At 44.9% G+C, this 18088-nt stretch overlaps 1 protein-coding gene across 2 annotated transcripts in view; it reads left to right on the top strand.

Moving 5' to 3' along the window:
* The first annotated feature begins 205 nt into the window (after nucleotides 1-205).
* zfyve27 (zinc finger, FYVE domain containing 27) overlaps nucleotides 206-18088 on the top strand; it is a 202218-nt gene continuing 184335 nt past the window's right edge. For both annotated transcript variants that reach the window (XM_078223097.1, XM_078223098.1), the window contains exon 1: nucleotides 206-903. In XM_078223097.1, coding sequence (XP_078079223.1) covers nucleotides 581-903 — 323 coding nt within the window. In that variant the 5' untranslated portion in view covers nucleotides 206-580. The remainder of the gene's footprint in view (nucleotides 904-18088) is intronic.

Below are 18088 nucleotides of genomic sequence, written 5' to 3' on the forward strand. Positions count from 1 at the left end.
GGGGGGGGGGGTGCTGGTGCAGTGATGACAGCTCCCGGAATTCAGCCAGGCAGAGTTGGCAACTGCCCGGCCGCTTCGTTGCGTGTGAGGGAGGAGGGGGCGGGGCGACCGCCTCTGCGCCTGCGCACATCGAGCCGCCAGAGATCGACCCTGAGAGAGAGAGAGGGGCGAGGGATCGGAGCTCGATTAGCCTCGCCTGTGTTTCCGGGGCGGCCATTGCCGGTGAGAGAGGAGTAGGAGTGGGAGAAGAGGAGGAGGAGCAGGAGCAGGAGGGAGAGGCGTCATCAGGAGGTTCGCCGGCACCGGGAGACTGAGGACGGGACTTACCGGAGCGTCCGACAGCAGCATGGCGGCCACCGAGCCCGTCTCCTAGCAACGCCGTGACCCCCTGACCCCCGCAGCCGCCCCCTGACCCCTGCCATCCCCCCTCTCCCCTCCCCCCTCATTGTCTGCACAGAGCATCCCCAACACCTCAGTCCCATCCCACCCCACCCACACTGCTGCTGCCTTTACCTGCCCTGATACATGAACCCTGGCTCTATCTGCTCTGGAATAATAGAGATTAGATTTATTTGGAGCTATGCAGCCTGCTCTGGGAGTCACCCCTCCTCCCTGGGAGGCTGCAGGGGCAGCAGAGGGTGGGGGGGAGAGGAGGAACTCTGCTGGGAGCCCCCCCATCACCCTCACCAACACCACCACTACTGCCAGCTGCACCAGCAGCTCCCCCCTCAGTGCCAGCAGCCCCCTCCCCGAGACAGAGACCAACCCCACGCTGGAGCTCAGGCCCAGACCCAAACCCCCCCAGACCTTCGACCTCCTGAGCCTGGTGGTGGCCTTTAAGAGGCTGGAGCTCTTCGCAGAGCCCCTGTACGACTTCTGGGAGATGGTGAAGTACTTAATCAGGTGTGTTTATTTATGGTTTTAAAAATATATATATATATTTAACCTGTTTTTAATGTGATGAATTTTTGTTATTTACTGTATGGTGGGTTTTTCTTCAGTTAATTAAAGGGAACGGTTTCTTGTGTATGTGTGTGTGTGTGTGTGTGTGTGTAGGATTAGGGGAAAAGGCCAGACATGACCATGAGTTGTTTGTTGACATCTTTCAACAATGTGTTTTGTTAGCTAGCAGAAAATAGTTTGTCGAGCATCTTGAACCCAGTTAAACTTTCCGCTAACTTTGAGGAGCATACTTGACTGTCAACAGGTTTGACTTGGGAATTGTGAATCTGATCTGTCATCACGAGAATCAAATTGAGCAGCTTTTTGTTATTGTATCATAGTATATTCCAGAGTAAGATGTATAGCTTAATGGCTGGCAATTTTTTTTAAAGCATCTTTCATTTGTTTATACTACATATATCCACGACTTCTGTATCGTTCATCTCTACGGATTCTTTAAATTGGTGTCTTTGGCAAGCCACTTAATTTTTGAATTTGTTCAAGGATTATAAAGTATAAGAGGTGACTGGAAGCATGTTTGATGTGGAAGCGCCTTTTGTTTTTGAGAAGAAAAGGGTGATCAATATTTAGAACTGGTTGGCAGGATGGAAAGAGCTCCTATGTCTTATGGTCTTATATTCTTGATTTCTCGAGGAATTAAGGGCTATGGGGAGAGAGCGGGTAAATGGAGTTGAAATCAACCATGATTGAATGGTGGAGTGGACTCGATGGGCCGAATGGCCTTACTTCCGCTCCTATGTCTTATGGTCTTATGGTCTTATGGTATTCACAATTCCTGAGGATTGTTTTACAGCCAGTGATGTACTTTTGATTTAAATTCACTGTGACTATATTGCAGCCAATTTGGGCATAATGAGGTTCCACAAGCAATAATAGGCTAATCACCAAATAATTTGTTTTCTCTCTGATGTTGGCTGCGGGATAAATATTGACCCAGGACACCGAAAGACGCTCTTCTTTGAAGAGTGCAATGGGATCTCCTACATCCACCTGAGAGGGCAGGTGGGACCTTGGTTTAACACCATGTCTGAAAGGTGGCACCTCCACTCGGTGCAACATTCTTTCAGTACTGCACTGGAGACTCAGCCTGGATTTTGTGTTTCCAGTCTTTTCCAAGTGAGACTTGGCACGGCGGCGCAGTGGTTAGCACTGCTGCTTCACAGCTCCAGGGTCCCGGGTTCGATTCCCGGCTCGGGTCACTGTCTGTGTGGAGTTTGCACATTATAGAAACCCTACAGTGCAGAAGGAGGCCATTCGGCCCATCGAGTCTGCACCGACCACAATCCCACCCAGGCCCTACCCCCACATATTTTACCCGCTAATCCCTCTAACCTACGCATCTCTGGACTCTAAGGGGCAATTTTTAAACCTGGCCAATCAACCTAACCCGCACATCTTTGGACTGTGGGAGGAAACCGGAGCACCCGGAGAAAACCCACGCAGACACGAGGAGAATGTGCAAACTCCGCACAGACAGTGACCCGAGCCGGGAACCGAACCTGGGACCCTGGAGCTGTGAAGCAGCAGTGCTAACCACTGTGCTACCGTGCCGCCATTCTCCCCGTGTCTGCGTGGGTTTCCTCCGGGTGCTCCGGTTTCCTCCCACAGTCCAAAGATGTGCGCGTTAGGTTGATTGGCCAGGTTAAAAATTGCCCCTTAGAGTCCTGGGATGCGTAGGTTAGAGGGATTAGCGGGTCAATATGTGGGGGTAGGGCCTGGATGGGATTGTGGTCGGTGCAGACTCGAAGGGCCGAATGGCCTCCTTCTGCACTGTAGGGATTCTATGATGTGCTTGGTCACCTGCGTTAAAGGTGGGAGTGCTACCCACCAAGTTCAGGCTGGCACCCCAATGCTTGATGCATTTACATGACTGTTGGGTGCTTATGCATGTAATAGGTGATGGTGAGTTTGTTACTTTGGAAGGCTGAATGAAATGGGCTAAAGGTTCTCTTGTTGAGAATCAGAGTAGCCTTGCCTGTTTTGATCTCACTGCCGTGTACAGCTAACTGCTAAATGGATCACAGCATGATTGGTGCTATTGCTCTGTATAGTGCAAATATTTAGTGTCCATTTTCATGTGTATCTCTAGGGCTTCCATGTAACCTAGGGGTGCTGTTGGTCTGTACAGAACTCTGCTTGTTTATGATGTCAGAATTGCATGATTAAATTTGTTCAGTGTGATTTATAAGCCACTTGTCCTTGTCCTGGAATGGTAAGAGGATTTGGATTCTGAAGTAGTAAGAGGATTTAGCTGCTGAGAGTGCGAGGTGGTGTTGCATGAGGCGTTTGAACCAAATGTGCTAGCTAGCACATGTGCAGCCTGGTCATCACTGTGCATTCCAAAGGAGCACCATGAGCTTAAAGCACTTTAAATTTTCTTGAAGATGTGAAACATGCTAGATAAACAAATATTCAAAGTCACCAGAAACTGCAGAAGGACAGTGGACAATAAATTAATATGTTAAATGCTGGGAAACACCCCTATCCCAGTCTCGATTATGGTATATTTTATACTGGTGATTCAATTGCAGAAAAATACTACAGTATTGGAATAAAAGTTCCCGATAGCTGGGGAATCTGGAACACATGGTCACAGTTTCAGAAGAAGGGGGTTAACCCTTAATGAAGGACGGCACGATGGCACAGTGGTTAGCACTGCTGCCCCACAGCGCCAGGGACCAGGTTCGATTCCCGGCTTGGGTCACTATCTGTGTGGAGTTTGCACGTTCTCCCTATGTCTGCGTGGATTTCCCCCAGGTACTCCGGTTTCCTCCCACAGTCCAAAGATGTTTGGTTAGGTTGATTGGCCATGCTAAATTGCCCTTGGTGTCAGGGGGACTAGCTAGAGTAAATGCATGGGGATACGGGGATAGGGCCTGGTGGGATTGTGGTCGGTGCAGATTCGATGAGCTGAATGGCCTCCTTCTGTCCTGTAGGATTCTATGATTTCTATGATTTAGGGATGAGATGAGGAAAAGTTTCTTCACCTAAAGGGTTGTATATCTCTGGAATTCTGTACCCAGGGAGCTGTGGATTCGCAGCCCTTGAGAATGTTTAAGACTTGAGATCAATAGATTTTAGGGGTACAAAGAGAATTAGGGGACATAGTAATACTGCAGAAAGGTGGAACTGAGAAAGAAAAATCAGCTGTGATCTTGTTGAATGTTTGAGCAGGCTCGAGAGGGCAAGTGGCATACTCCTCCTATTTCTCATTGTTTTGTCCTTCTGAAATTTATGGTAAAATAATTAATGACATTCATTCAATACTTACAAATAGCTCAATGTTCTGGTAAGAATTTACAAAAGGCATTTCCTGAAATGAATTGTGCAACTTGCGATATAGTTTGTGATTGTCCGGTGAACACCCAGTTGGAGAGTTTTTCCATAGCTCAGTTTTGATGGGTAAATTATAACCTGGTCAGGACTATGTTGTCAGTCGTGCTGATGAAGTTTGGTCTGTTCCACAACCTGTGAGAGTGCGGCTGGCCACGGGAATTGAACTATTTCTGTTCCTGCCCCTCCCCTTCCCTCTAAAAACGTCAGAAAATTTTGATTTATTATTGTCACATGTATTAGCATACAGTGAAAAGTATTGTTTCTTGCGCGCAATACAGACAAAGCATACCGTTCATAGAGAAGGAAAGGAGAGAGTGCAGAATGTAGTGTTACAGTCATAGCTAGGGTGTAGAGAAAGATCAACTTAATGCAAGGTAGGTCCATTCAAAAGCCTGATGGCAGCAGGGAAGAAGCTGTTTTTGAGTCGGTTGGTACATGACCTCAGACTTTTGTGAAAAGCACTTTCACAGAGTGACCGACTTGAGTGAGACTCGATAGCGATGATCCCTCGACCTTCTCTGTCCTAACTCAGCAAGTCCTGTTCGCCTAACATCTCCCTGCATGTTGACCTACGTTGGCTTCCATTGAGCGACATCATGATTTTATAATTCTCATCTTTGTTTTCAAATCCTTCCCTCGCTCTAATCTGTTTCAGGGCTTATCCAACGCTGGTCTCTTGAGCAACCCCAATCTTAATCTTTCCAGCATTGGTGTCGCACTTACAGTTTCTTAAGCCCTAAGCTGTGAAATATCCTCTGTAGACATCTCCACCTCTGTATCTCACTTTCTTTCTTCAAGGCACTCTTTGAAGCATACCTCTTTCAACAAGGCTTTGGTCAATTGACCTAATATAGTTTAAAGTTTATTTATTAGTGTCACAAGTAGGCTTACATCAACACTGCATTGAAATTACTGTGAAAATCCCCTAATCGCCACACTCCGGCGCCTGGTCGGGTACACCGAGGGAGAATTTAGCATGGGCAATGCACCTAACCAGCATGGCTTTTGGACTATGGGAGGAAACTGGAGCACACGGAGGAAACCCACGTAGACATGGGGAGAACATGCAGACTCCGCACAGGCAGTGACCCAAGCTGGGAATTGAACTGGCGCTGTGAGGCAGCAGTGCTAACCACTGTGCTACCGTGCTTTTGCAACTTGCTGTCTAATTTTGTTTTATAATGCCTCTGTGAAGGGCCTTGGGATGTTTTATGACATTAAAGGTTCTATAGAAATGAAAGTTATTGGAGTTTATTTGATCGACATGGCTGACTAGTTGCATTGTGCAGCTGTTCATGCGTGTATCATAAAAGTGCTTGTTGTTGGTGTGCGGTCTGACCTATTTGTTTCCTGCATCATGCGTTCCTGATTCATGCCTGCTCAGCTGAGAGGAAGCATTGTACTTTTTGATTCACAGGGTGGTGACATGGCACATTAGAGGGTGATGCTGAGGGTATTGGATATCCAAGAAAGGTGGTATTCCAAAATCCCATGTTTAATTTTGTTGGCTGGGTATCTCTAGGCATTAACCTAACATTAGATGCCATTGACTCCAAACTGGTCAGGTTATGCGCACTTGAGCGTTGCTGACAGGGACATCTGTTGTTGACTGTACCTTCATATGACTTTTATCAGTGAGGAAGTTTCTTTTCGACTTGGTGAATGATGGGTCCATTCCTGTAAGTGGACAGTAATGAACAGAGCAAAGTTTCACATCATAGTGGCACAGTGGTTAGCACTGCTGCCTCACAGTGCCAGGGACCCGGGTTTGATTCCTGGTTTGGGTCACTGTGCGGAATTTGCATGTTCTCCCTGTGTCTGCATGAGTTTCCTCCGGGTGCTCTGGTTTCCTCCCACAGTCTGAAAGACGTACTGATTAGGTGCATTGGCCATACTAAATACTCCCTCAGTGTACCCGAACAGGCGCCAGAGTGTGACGACTAGGGGATTTTCACAGTAACCTCATTGCAGTGTTAATGTAAGCTTACTTGTGACACTAATAAATAAAGTTAAATTTGTCTAGTGTTTGTGTGCTCCTTGGCTTTGTCAGAGGTTATGAAGTTTGAGACGATGCTCTGGTTTACCATGGCGGTACACTGGTGCTGGCCACTAGATGAAACCTTGAACCGATGCCTCATTCACCCGCTTCAGAACACATTGACGTTTCCAAATTTCTGTTCACAGAAGAATGTGATGTTATGCTAGTGTCCTGCTCAACACCCGTCCTTGGAAACAGATAAAGTAGGATCAGGAGTTGGCCTGCTCCGCTATTCAACTAGAACATAGCTAATCTTTTACCTCAGCACAATTTTTCCACACTGTCCCCAAATTGCTTGATATCTTTAAGATGTAGCAATCTATCAATCTCTGCCTTGAACATACTCAATGACTGAGCTTCCACTGCTTATGGTTATGAAATGTGTTCTTGAAAGGCAATTCTTTTCCCTTTATTCCCAACAGGAGCAGATTCACTTTCACTTTTCTGACCTGCAAATTCCATGTAATCAACATTCATGTACTCAGTTATTCCTCTGCCTTTTTAAATAGGCCAGTAACAGTTAGCCTCAGCTTAGTAATGAAAGTCCTTTGGTGCACTTGATTTAAGACCCTATTTCTTTCCATTGCGATATCCCCATGGCCCATCACTGCTTACCCATGTTGCTTCAGCCTTTGGGCTAAGATCAAGCCCAAAATGGGGTGCAATGCCTTATCTTGTCATCTTGGATAGAGTCATAGAGGTTTACAGCAGGGAAACAGGCCCTTCAGTCCAACTTGTCCATGCCGTCCTTTTTTTAGTAAGAAGTTTAACAACACCAGGTTAAAGTCCAACAGGTTTATTTGGTAGCAAAAGCTACACAAGCTTTCGGAGCTCTAAGCCCCTTCTTCAGGTGAGTGGGAATTCTGTTCACAAACAGAGCATATAAAGACACAGACTCAATTTACATGAATAATGGTTGGAATGCGAATACTTACAACTAATCAAGTCTTTAAGAAACAAAACAATGTGAGCGGAGAGAGCATCAAGACAGGCTAAAAAGATGTGTATTGTCTCCAGACAAGACAGCCAGTGAAACTCTGCAGTTCCACGCAACTGTGGGGGTTACAAATAGTGTGACATGAACCCAATATCCCGGTTGAGGCCGTCCTCGTGTGTGCGGAACTTGGCTATCAGTTTCTGCTCAGCGACTCTGCGCTGTCGTGTGTCGCGAAGGCCGCCTTGGAGAACGCTTACCCGAATATCAGAGGCCGAATGCCCGTGACCGCTGAAGTGCTCCCCAACAGGAAGAGAACAGTCTTGCCTGGTGATTGTTGAGCGGTGTTCATTCATCCGTTGTCGCAGCGTCTGCATAGTTTCCCCAATGTACCATGCCTCCTTTTTTTAACCACTAAGCTTGTCCCAATTGCCCGCGTTTGGCCCAAATCCCTCTATACCCATCTTACCCATGTAACTAAATGCTTTTTAAAAGACAAAATTGTACCCGCCTTTACTACTACCTCTGGCAGCTTGTTCTAGACACACTACTCTCTGTATGAAATTGTCCCTCTGGACCCTTTTGTATCTCTCTCCTCTCACCTTAAACCTATGCCCTCTAGTTTTAGTCTCCCCTACCTTTGGGAAAAGCTGTTGACTATCTGGCTGATCTGTGCCCCTCATTATTTTATAGACCTTGTTTGTCTCTCTTATGGGGACCTTGAATTGGATTTTGGATTTGGTTTTTGGAGCAAGCAAGGAATGGATTTGGGTTTGCCCGGTCCACTCTGAGCATTGGCTTTGGAACTTTAAGACTGGAGTAAAACATTTTTAAAAAATGTTGCTTAAGATTGGGGAGAGAATCAGGAACTGTGCTGGTGTATAAGCAGCATTCAGCGACTCACTGGCTGAATCAGCTAATCATCAGGGGAAGTCATGATGTGGAGATGCCGCCGTTGGACTGGGGTAAACACAGTAAGAAGTTTAACAACACCAGGTCAAAGTCCAACAGGTTTATTTGGTAGCAAAAGCCACACAAGCTTTCGGAGCCTTAAGCCCCTTCTTCAGGTGAGTAGGAATTCTGTTCACAAACAGGGCATATAAAGACACAAACTCAATTTACATGAATAATGGTTGGAATGCGAATACTTACAGCTAATCAAGTCTTTAAGATGCAAACAATTGGGTTCGTGTCACACTATTTGTAATCTCCACAGCTTGCCTGGACCTGCAGAGTCTCACTGGCTGTCCTGTCTGGAGACAATACACATCTCTTTAGCCTGTCTTGATGCTCTCTCCACTCACATTGTTTGTATCTTAAAGACTTGATTAGCTGCAAGTATTCGCATTCCAACCATTATTCATGTAAATTGAGTTTGTGTCTTTATATGCCCTGTTTGTGAACAGAATTCCCACTCACCTGAAGAAGGCTCCGAAAGCTTGTGTGGCTTTTGCTACCAAATAAACCTGTTGGACTTTAACCTGGTGTTGTTAAACTTCTATCAGGGGAAGCACAGTGGAGTAACTGGTTGAGTCGAGTTTCTGTTGGTGGAGTTGGTCACACTTACAAATACATAGTTCAGCTTTTAAATTCCAGGGCTGAGAAGTTTTAAAAATTAGGAAGTCAGGAGTTACAAGGGAAGTTGGGCAGACAGTTTTTACTCAGAGGCAAGTTTTGAAATAAATTACCAGGGCATGTCATTCAGTTGGATATTATCAGTGGGTGGGAGAGGGATTGAGGAAGTGCAGCAGCAGGAGGAGGCCACTTAGTCCTTTCAAATCTCTTCTGCTAGTCCCCCTAGGTCATAGTTGATCTGTACCTTTACACCATTCTGTAACCCGGAATACCCTTGACAAACAAGAATCTTATCAATTTTATGGGACAATCTGCAGTTGGATGGATGAGTTAAGATGGGCCGAATAGTCTCTCTTTATCTGTAATCATCTTGTTCAAAAGTCTTCTCTAGATTTAAGTGCGGCACGGTGGCACAGTGGTTAGCACTGCTGCCTCACAGCGTCAGGGACTCGGGTTCAATTCCAGCCTTGGGTCATTGTCTGTGTGGAGTCTGCACATTCTCCCCGTCTCTGCGTGGGTTTCCTCCGGGTGTTCCGGTTTCCTCCCACAGTTCAAATATGTGCGGGTTAGGTTGATCGGTCATGCAAAACGGACCCTAGTGTCAGGGGATTAGCAGGGTAAATATGTGGGTTAACGGGAATAGGGCCTGGGTGAGATTGTGGTTGTACAAGACTCGATGGGCCAAATGGCCTCCTTCTGTACTGTAGGGGTTCTATGAAATCCCTCAAAAGTGTCTTCACATTTGACCACTTTTCTTCAATATAATGCCGTGGTCTCCTGCTGGCTTGGTTGTCAGTGGGGCACTAAGGCAGAGCTACTGGAAAGAAACTGGGGAACTTTCCGCCATTGGCCCATAAACGTTAATACTTTTGGTTCACAAAAATTGATCAATCTTGTATTTAAAATTACCAATTGACTTAGCATCAACTGGTGTTTGCAGAACAGAAGCATTCCTAGTACTATAGTTAAGAAAGCCCACCAGCGCCTCTACTTTCTCAGAAGACTAAGGAAATTTGGCATGTCGGCTCTGACTCTCTCCAACTTTTACAGATGCACCATAGAAAGCATTTTTTCTGGTTGTATCACAGCTTGGTATGGCTCCTGCTCTGCCCAAGACTGCAAGGAACTACAAAAGGTTGTGAATGTAGCCCAATCCATCACGCAAACCAGCCTGCCATTCATTGACTCTGTCAACACTTTCCACTGCCTCGGCAAAGCAGCCAGCATAATTAAGGACCCAACACACCCCAAACATTCCGTCTTCCACCACCTTCCGTCGGGAAAAAGATACAAAAGTCTGAGGTCACAGAGAGAGTGGTGGGTGCCTGGAACGCGCTGCCAGAGGAGGTGGTGGAAGCAGGCACATTAGCAACATTTAAGAGACATCTTGATGGGTACATGAATAGGGAGGGAATAGAGGGATATGGATCGAGTAAAGGCAGAAGGTTTTTTTTAAGTTTAGTTAGGGCATCATGATTGGCATGGGCTTAGAGGACTGCCTGTTCCTGTGCTGTACTTTATTTTGTTCTTTGCAATGACCCTTTGGTTCAGTATCACTGCTGTTGGGTTCAGGGAAAAGGCTACATTCCCTCAGATGAGGAAAAAGCAGTACCTGAACTTTTTTGTACCAACCGACTCAAGAACAGCTTCTTCCCTGCTGCCGTCAGACTTTTGAATGGACTGATCTTGCATTAAGTTGATCTTTCTCTATACCCTCGCTATGACTGTAATACATTCTGCACTCTTTCGTTTCCTTCTCAGTGAACGGTATGTTTTGTCTGTATAACGCGCAAGAAACAATACTTTTCACTCTATGCTAATACATGTGACAATAATAAATCAAATCAAATCAACTTCTGCCACCTTTTGCACATAAATGTTTACTGCTGAAAGATCTGTCTCCTGGTCCTAGGCTCCCTGACCAGTGTCAATAGTCTCTCTATCAGCTCCCCTTGGTATTTTGCAAACTTCAGTCAAGGCAAGGAGTCTGGTAATTTCTATTCATGACTAGCCTAAAACCCTCTGGATTTATAAATTCAACTTCTGGTAGGGCAATTCTAGTTAATAAATAATTTGGGGCATAATAATCACTCAATCCGTTTCACTTTATTGTCCTCATTCCTTGTACATTGCGTGTTTGGTTAAAAAAAAATACATATAAATGAGTAACAACAATAAAAATAAAATTACCCCATCACACAGATCTAACTTCAGTGAAATATGTATTCAAAACTATTCCAATGTATTAAAACAATCAGTCAGTGAGTCCCACCCTTGCATGCATATCCTTGGCCATGATCGTTGCCGGGGGAGGTCGTGGAAGCAGATACAATAGTGACTTTTAAGGGGCGTCTAGACAAATACATGAATAGGATGGGAATAGAGGGATATGGTCCCGGAAGGATAGGGGGTTTTAGTTCAGTTGGGCAGCATGGTCGGTGCAGGCTTGGAGGGCTGAAGGGCCTGTTCCTGTGCCGTAATTTTCTTTGTCCTTTGTTCATACATCTATCTCCCACAAAGAGAAGGGTACAAACAAGTTCAGGTACTGCTTTTTCCTCATCTGAGGGAATGTAGCCTTTTCCCTGAACGCAACAGCAATGATACTGAACCAAAGGGTCATTGCAAAGAACAAAAAATATTACAGCACAGGAACAGGCGGTCCTCTAAGCCCATGTCAATCATGATGCCCTAACTAAACTTTTAAAAAAAACCGTCTGCCTTTACTCAATCCATATCCCTCTATTCCCTCCCTATTCATGTACCCATCAAGATGTCCCTTAAATGTTGTTAATGTGCCTGCTTCCACCACCTCCTCTGGCAGCGCGTTCCAGGCACCCATCACTCTCTGCGTGGAAAACGTCACCCCGCACATCTCACTTAAATTTTTCCCCTCTCACCTTGAACCTGTGCCCCCTTGTAATTGACACTTCCACCCTTGGAAAAAGCCTCTGAACATCCACCCTGTCGATGCATAATTTTGTAGACCTCTATCAGGTCTCCCCTCAGCCTCCATCTTTCCAGTGAAAACAATCCTAGTTTATTCAACCTCTCCTATAGTCAACACCCTCGAGACCAGACAACATCTATAGGAAAGATAGAACAGGAGGTAAGAGAGGAGGGGGAGTTGCACTTTTGATTAGGGAAAGCATCACGGCTGTACTGAGAGGGGATATATCCGAGGGTTCGGCCACTGAATCTATATGAGTAGAACTGAGAAATAAGAAGTGGGAAATCACTTTGATAGGGTTGTACTATAGGCCCCCAAATAGTCGGCGGGAAATTGAGGAGCAAATGTGTAAGGAGATTACAGATAGCTCCAAGAAAAATAGGATGGTAATAGTCGGAGATTTTAACTTTCCCAACATTGACTGGGACAGCCATAGTATTAGAGGGTTGGATGGAGAGAAATTTGTTGAGTGTATTCGGGAGGAATTTCTCATTCAGTATGTGGATGGCCCGACTAGAGAGGGGGCAAAACTTGACCACCTCTTGGGAAATAAGGAAGGGCAGGTGACAGAAGTGTTAGTGAGGGATCACTTTGGGACCAGTGACCATAATTCTATTGGTTTTAAGATAGCTATGGAGAATAATAGGTCTGGCCCAAAAGTTAAAATTCTAAATTGGGGCAAGGCCAATTTTGATGGTATCAGGCAGGAACTTTCAAAAGTGAATTGGGGGAGTCTGTGGGAAGGCAAAGGGACGTCTGGTAAGTGGCACGCTTTCAAAAGTGTGTTAAGCAGGGTTCAGGGTAAACACATTCCTCTTAGAGTGAAGGGCAAGGCTGGCAGAAGTAGGGAACCTTGGATGACTCAGGATATTGAGGCCCTGGTCAAGAAGAAGAAAGAGGCACATGACATGCATAGGCAGCTGGGATCAAGTGAATTCCTTGAAGAATATAGGGGGTGTAGGAGTAGAGTTAAGAGAGAAATCAGGAGGGGAAAAAGGGGACACGAGATTGTTTTGGCAGATAAGGCAAAGGAGAATCCAAAGAGCTTCTACAAATACATAATGGGCAAAAGAGTAACAAGGGAGAGAGTAGGGCCTCTTAAGGATCAACAAGGACATCTATGTGCGGATCCGCAAGAGATGGGCAAGATCCTAAATGAATATTTCTCATCAGTATTTACTGTTGAGAGAAACATGGATGTTAGGGAACTTGGGGAAATAAATAGTGATGTCTTGAGAGGAGTGTACATATTACAGAGAAGGAGGTGCTGGAAGTCTTAAAACGCATCAAGGTAGATAAATCCCCGGGACTTGATGAAGTGTATCCCAGGGCATTGTGGGAGGCTAGGGAGGAAATTGCGGGTCCCCTAGCCAAGATATTTGAATCATTGATAGTCACGGGTGAGGTGCCTGAAGATTGGACAGTGGCAAATGTTGTGCCTTTGTTTAAAAAGGGCTGCAGGGAAAAACCTGGGAACTACAGGCGAGTGAGTGTCTCATCTGTGGTGGGTAAATTGTTGGAAGGTATTTTGAGAGACAGGATCTACAGGCATTTAGAGATGCAAGGACTGATTAGGGACAGTCAGCATGGCTTTGTGAGTGGAAAATCGTGTCTCACAAATTTGATTGAATTTTTTGAAGGGGTAACCAAGAAGGTAGATGAGGGCAGTGCAGTTGATGTTGTCTGCATGGACTCTAGCAAGGCCTTTGACAAGGTGCCGGATGGTCGGTTGTTGCATAAGGTTAAATCTCACGGGATCCAGGACGAGGTATCTAAATCAATACAAAATTGGCTTCTTGACAGAAGCCAGAGGGTGGTTGTAGAGAATTGTTTTTCAAATTGGAGGCCTGTGACCGGTGGTGTGCCTCAGGGATCAGTGCTGGGCCCACTGTTATTTGTCATTTATATTAATGATTTGGATGAGAATATAGGAGGCATGGTTAGTAAGTTTGCAGATGACACCAAGATTGGTGGCATAGTGAACAGTGAAGAAAGTTATCTCCAATTGCAATGGGATCTTGATCAATTGGGTCAGTGGGCTGACGAATGGCAGATGGAGTTTAATTTAGAGAAATGCGAGGTGATGCATTTTGGTAGATTGAACCAGGGCAGGACTTACTCAGTTAATGGTAGGGCGTTGGGGAGAGTTACAGAACAAAGAGATCTAGGGGTACATGTTCATAGCTCCTTGAACGTGGAGTCACAGGTGGACAGATGGTGAAGAAAGCATTTGGCATGCTTGGTTTCATCAGTCAGAACATTGAATACAGGAGTTGGGACGTCTTGTTGAAGTTGTACAAGACATTGGTAAGGCCACATTTGGAATACTGTGTGCAATTCTGGTCACCCTATTATAGAAAGGATATTATTAAACTAGAAAGAGTGCAGAAAAGATTTACTAGGATGCTACTGGGACTTGGTGGATTGAGTTATAAGGAGAGGCTGGATAGACTGGGACTTTTTTCTCTGGAGCGTAGGAGGCTGAGGGGTGATCTTATAGAGGTCTATAAAATAATGAGGGGCACAGATCAGCTCGATAGTCAATATCTTTTCCCAAAGGTAGGGGAGTCTGAAACTAGAGGGCATAGGTTTAAGGTGAGAGGGGAGAGATACAAAAGTGTCCAGAGGGGCAATTTTTTCACACAGAGGGTGGTGAGTGTCTGGAACAAGCTGCCAGAGGTAGTAGTAGAGGCAGGTACAATTTTGTCTTTTAATAAGCATTTAGATAGTTAGATGGGTACAATGGATACAGAGGGATATGGGCCAAATGCGGGCAATTGGGGTTAGTTTCGGGGTTTTAAAAAACAAAAAGGCGGCATGGACAAGTTGGGCCAAAGGGCTTGTTTCCATGCAGTAAACCTCTATGACTCTTTGACATCCTGGTGAACCTTCCTTGCACTCTCTCCAAACCTTCCACGTCCTTCTAGTGACCAGAACAGCTCACAGTATTCCAAATGTGGCTAATGAAGGTTTTACATAGCTGCGACATGATTTCCCAACTCTTGTACTCAATGCCCCATTGTTCATGACTACCTTTACTTTCATCCAAGTTCTTTTGAGAGCAACATTTGATCCAGAAAGGTCTGCTGATCAAGCACCCTTCCTGCCTGGCTCAATAATCTCTGTACCCTTAAAGAGCTTGCTTTTTTAAGACAACAATATCAGGCGAGAAATCAAAAAGGATAATGCTCTCAATCACATGCATCTCGAAGAGTTTCACGGTTGTAGGATCTACTCAAGAGGATTTTAATTTGCTGAGGTAGTATAACTATGTTTTTTAGCCACCACGTTTGTACACTGTTCTCTCCAATTCAACTTATCATCTACTTTGACACCGAGATGCTTCTCGCTAATACAAAAATGTCCACATAATGAATGTTGACAGGACCAATATCATTAACTGGCTTTTTCTTAAAGTTCATAATTGGTTCTTTTCTCTTGTTTTTGTTGAGTTTAAGAGAATTGTTATCGCACCATGTTGCCAACTTCTCCATTGAGTTCCTATCGTTTATTTTGTTGTTCCTTATGAGACTCTCGTGTACCATGTCATCAGCATATTTCGGGATTGTTATGTATTCTGACCGACAGCCATTTGTATGGAGGATGAAAAGTAAAGGTGACAGTTCACAACCCCTTCTGAAGAGACCCAGTATTGTTAACATGGACTCCGAGTAAATCCTGGAGACCAACGCCAATTGGGTCCTGTTATGAAGGACATCACCAATCCATAGTCTGAGAGTAGGATTGATATCAAGGTTTTTGCATTCTTCAATAAGCTTGAGTAGTTGCATGGTATTAAAAGCTGAAGAGATATCAACAAAGATACTGTGAGCATAGTTGCCTAATCTATCTGTGCCGTTGATGGACCAAGACCAGAACAGCGTCATCCGCTAACTTATGAGGTTGATAAGCAAACTATAACTGATCAGTATGTGGAACAAGAGGATCTAAAAAAACACTTTGACACTATGTGCTTAAAATAATGTTCTTTAGGGAAGGAAGTTTGCCATCTTTATCTGATCTGTCCTACATGTGACTCCAGAACCACAGCAATATGGTTGACCTTGGCAGCGAAACGCCATCCCATGAGAGAATAACTTTAAAAAAAACACTTCATTCAGCTCAACATAAGAACATAAGAACATAAGAAATAGGAGCAGGAGGAGGCCATCTAGCCCCTCGAGCCTGCCCCGCCATTCAATAAGATCATGGCTGATCTGACGTGGATCAGTACCACTTACCCGCCTGATCCCCATAACCCTTAATTCCCTTACCGATCAGGAATCCATCCATCCGCGCTTTAAACATATTCAGCGAGGTAGCCTCCACCACCTCAGTGGGCAGAGAATTCCAGAGATTCACCACCCTCTGGGAGAAGAAGTTCCTCCTCAACTCTGTCTTAAACCGACCCCCCTTTATTTTGAGGCTGTGTCCTCTAGTTTTAACTTCCTTACTAAGTGGAAAGAATCTCTCCGCCTCCACCCTATCCAGCCCCCGCATTATCTTATAAGTCTCCATAAGATCCTCCCTCATCCTTCTAAACTCCAACGAGTACAAACCCAATCTCCTCAGCCTCTCCTCATAATCCAAACCCCTCATCTCCGGTATCAACCTGGTGAACCTTCTCTGCACTCCCTCCAATGCCAATATATCCTTCCTCATATAAGGGGACCAATACTGCACACAGTATTCCAGCTGCGGCCTCACCAATGCCCTGTACAGGTGCATCAAGACATCCCTGCTTTTATATTCTATCCCCTTCGCAATATAGGATGTGATTTCTGGGCAATTGGGACGATGGTGGCTGATTTCCAACAGCAAGGAGCAGTATGCATGCCAAACAAAGACTGGAGGGACAAGAACTACCACCTGATGAGCACATTCCTTAAGAATCTTTCTGCTGATCAGATCTGGGCCACACATTTTACCTGGCTTCACTCGCTTGAATTGCTTCTCTACCTCCCATTTGTTGAGAGTAACACAAAAACTTTGGGCTCACAAGGTGAAGCCTGCTACAGAATTTCCTCATTTTACAGCTTGCCACTCAATTTGAAAGGATTTGTCCAATGCTGCCCTTCCAATGAGAGTTGGTTATTTCAGAATTACCAATAAATTTGTTTTATATCTTTCCACTTAGCTTGAATGGGTTTTGGACTGCCTCAAACTCATTTTGTTTTAGACCTTTAAATGTTGAGGTAAAACTTGCAGAATGTTAGTCCAATGTCACAGTCCAAACTAACTTGAAAGGGGTCTGACCAGACAATCCAGCTTCACTTTGTAGAGTTAGATTAGATCAGATTCCAGATTAACACTGCATTTATACTATGCAGTGTATAGTATAAATATATACTATATATAGTATAAATATATATATATTTATTTATACTATGTATATAAATATACTATATTTATCATGCAGCACAGAAGGAGACCATTTGACCCATCATGTCTGTGCTGGCTCTTTGAAAGACCAATCCAAATAGTCCCACTTCCTTGTTCTTTCCCTTGCAGATTTTTTTTTCAATTATATATTCAATCCCTTTTAGGAAGTTACTATTGAATGTGCTTCCACCACCCTTTCAGGCAGCGTATTCCGAATCATAACTTGCTGCATAATTAGGAATCTCTACATTTACCCGTTGCCACTTTCTGCTGACGCTACACTTATGGCATGAATGCACATTTACTGGTATAACCTGATCCAGCGCCTTTAGGGTTGATGGACAAGATAATCACTGGAATGCTACTGCCCCGCCCGCCACGGGAATTGGAGCGGGCGAGGGGCGGACAGTGTAAAGTTTATCTATTTGTCACAAGTAGGCATATGTTCATACTGCAATGAAGTTACTGTGAAAATCCCCTAGTCACCATACTCTGGTGCTTGTTCGGGTACACTGCGGAAGAATTTAGCAAGGCCAATGCACCTAACCTGCACGTCTTTGGATTGTTGGAGGAAACCGGAGCACCCAGAGGAAACCCACTCTGATACGGGGAGAAAGTGCAAACTCCACACAGACAGTGACCCAAGCCAGGAATCGAACCTGGGTCCCTGGCGCTGTGAGGCAGCAGTGCTAACCACTGTGCTCCCGTGCCCCCCCCAGGGAAGGTCCATTGACCTCCGGTGGGATTTTGTGGTCTCTGGTCGAATGAGGCCTCAAAATCCTGCCCCATAAGTCTATTGTACTCTATGTTCCTTCCCTTCCTAAATTAATCTGAATGGTTTGTGTGAGTAAAGTACATTCCAGAGATATCATCAGTAAATACGTTTTTTGCGAGAAGGAATAGTCCAATTTTA

Source organism: Mustelus asterias, chromosome 11 (genome assembly GCF_964213995.1).
Source record: "Mustelus asterias chromosome 11, sMusAst1.hap1.1, whole genome shotgun sequence".
NCBI lineage: Eukaryota > Metazoa > Chordata > Chondrichthyes > Carcharhiniformes > Triakidae > Mustelus > Mustelus asterias.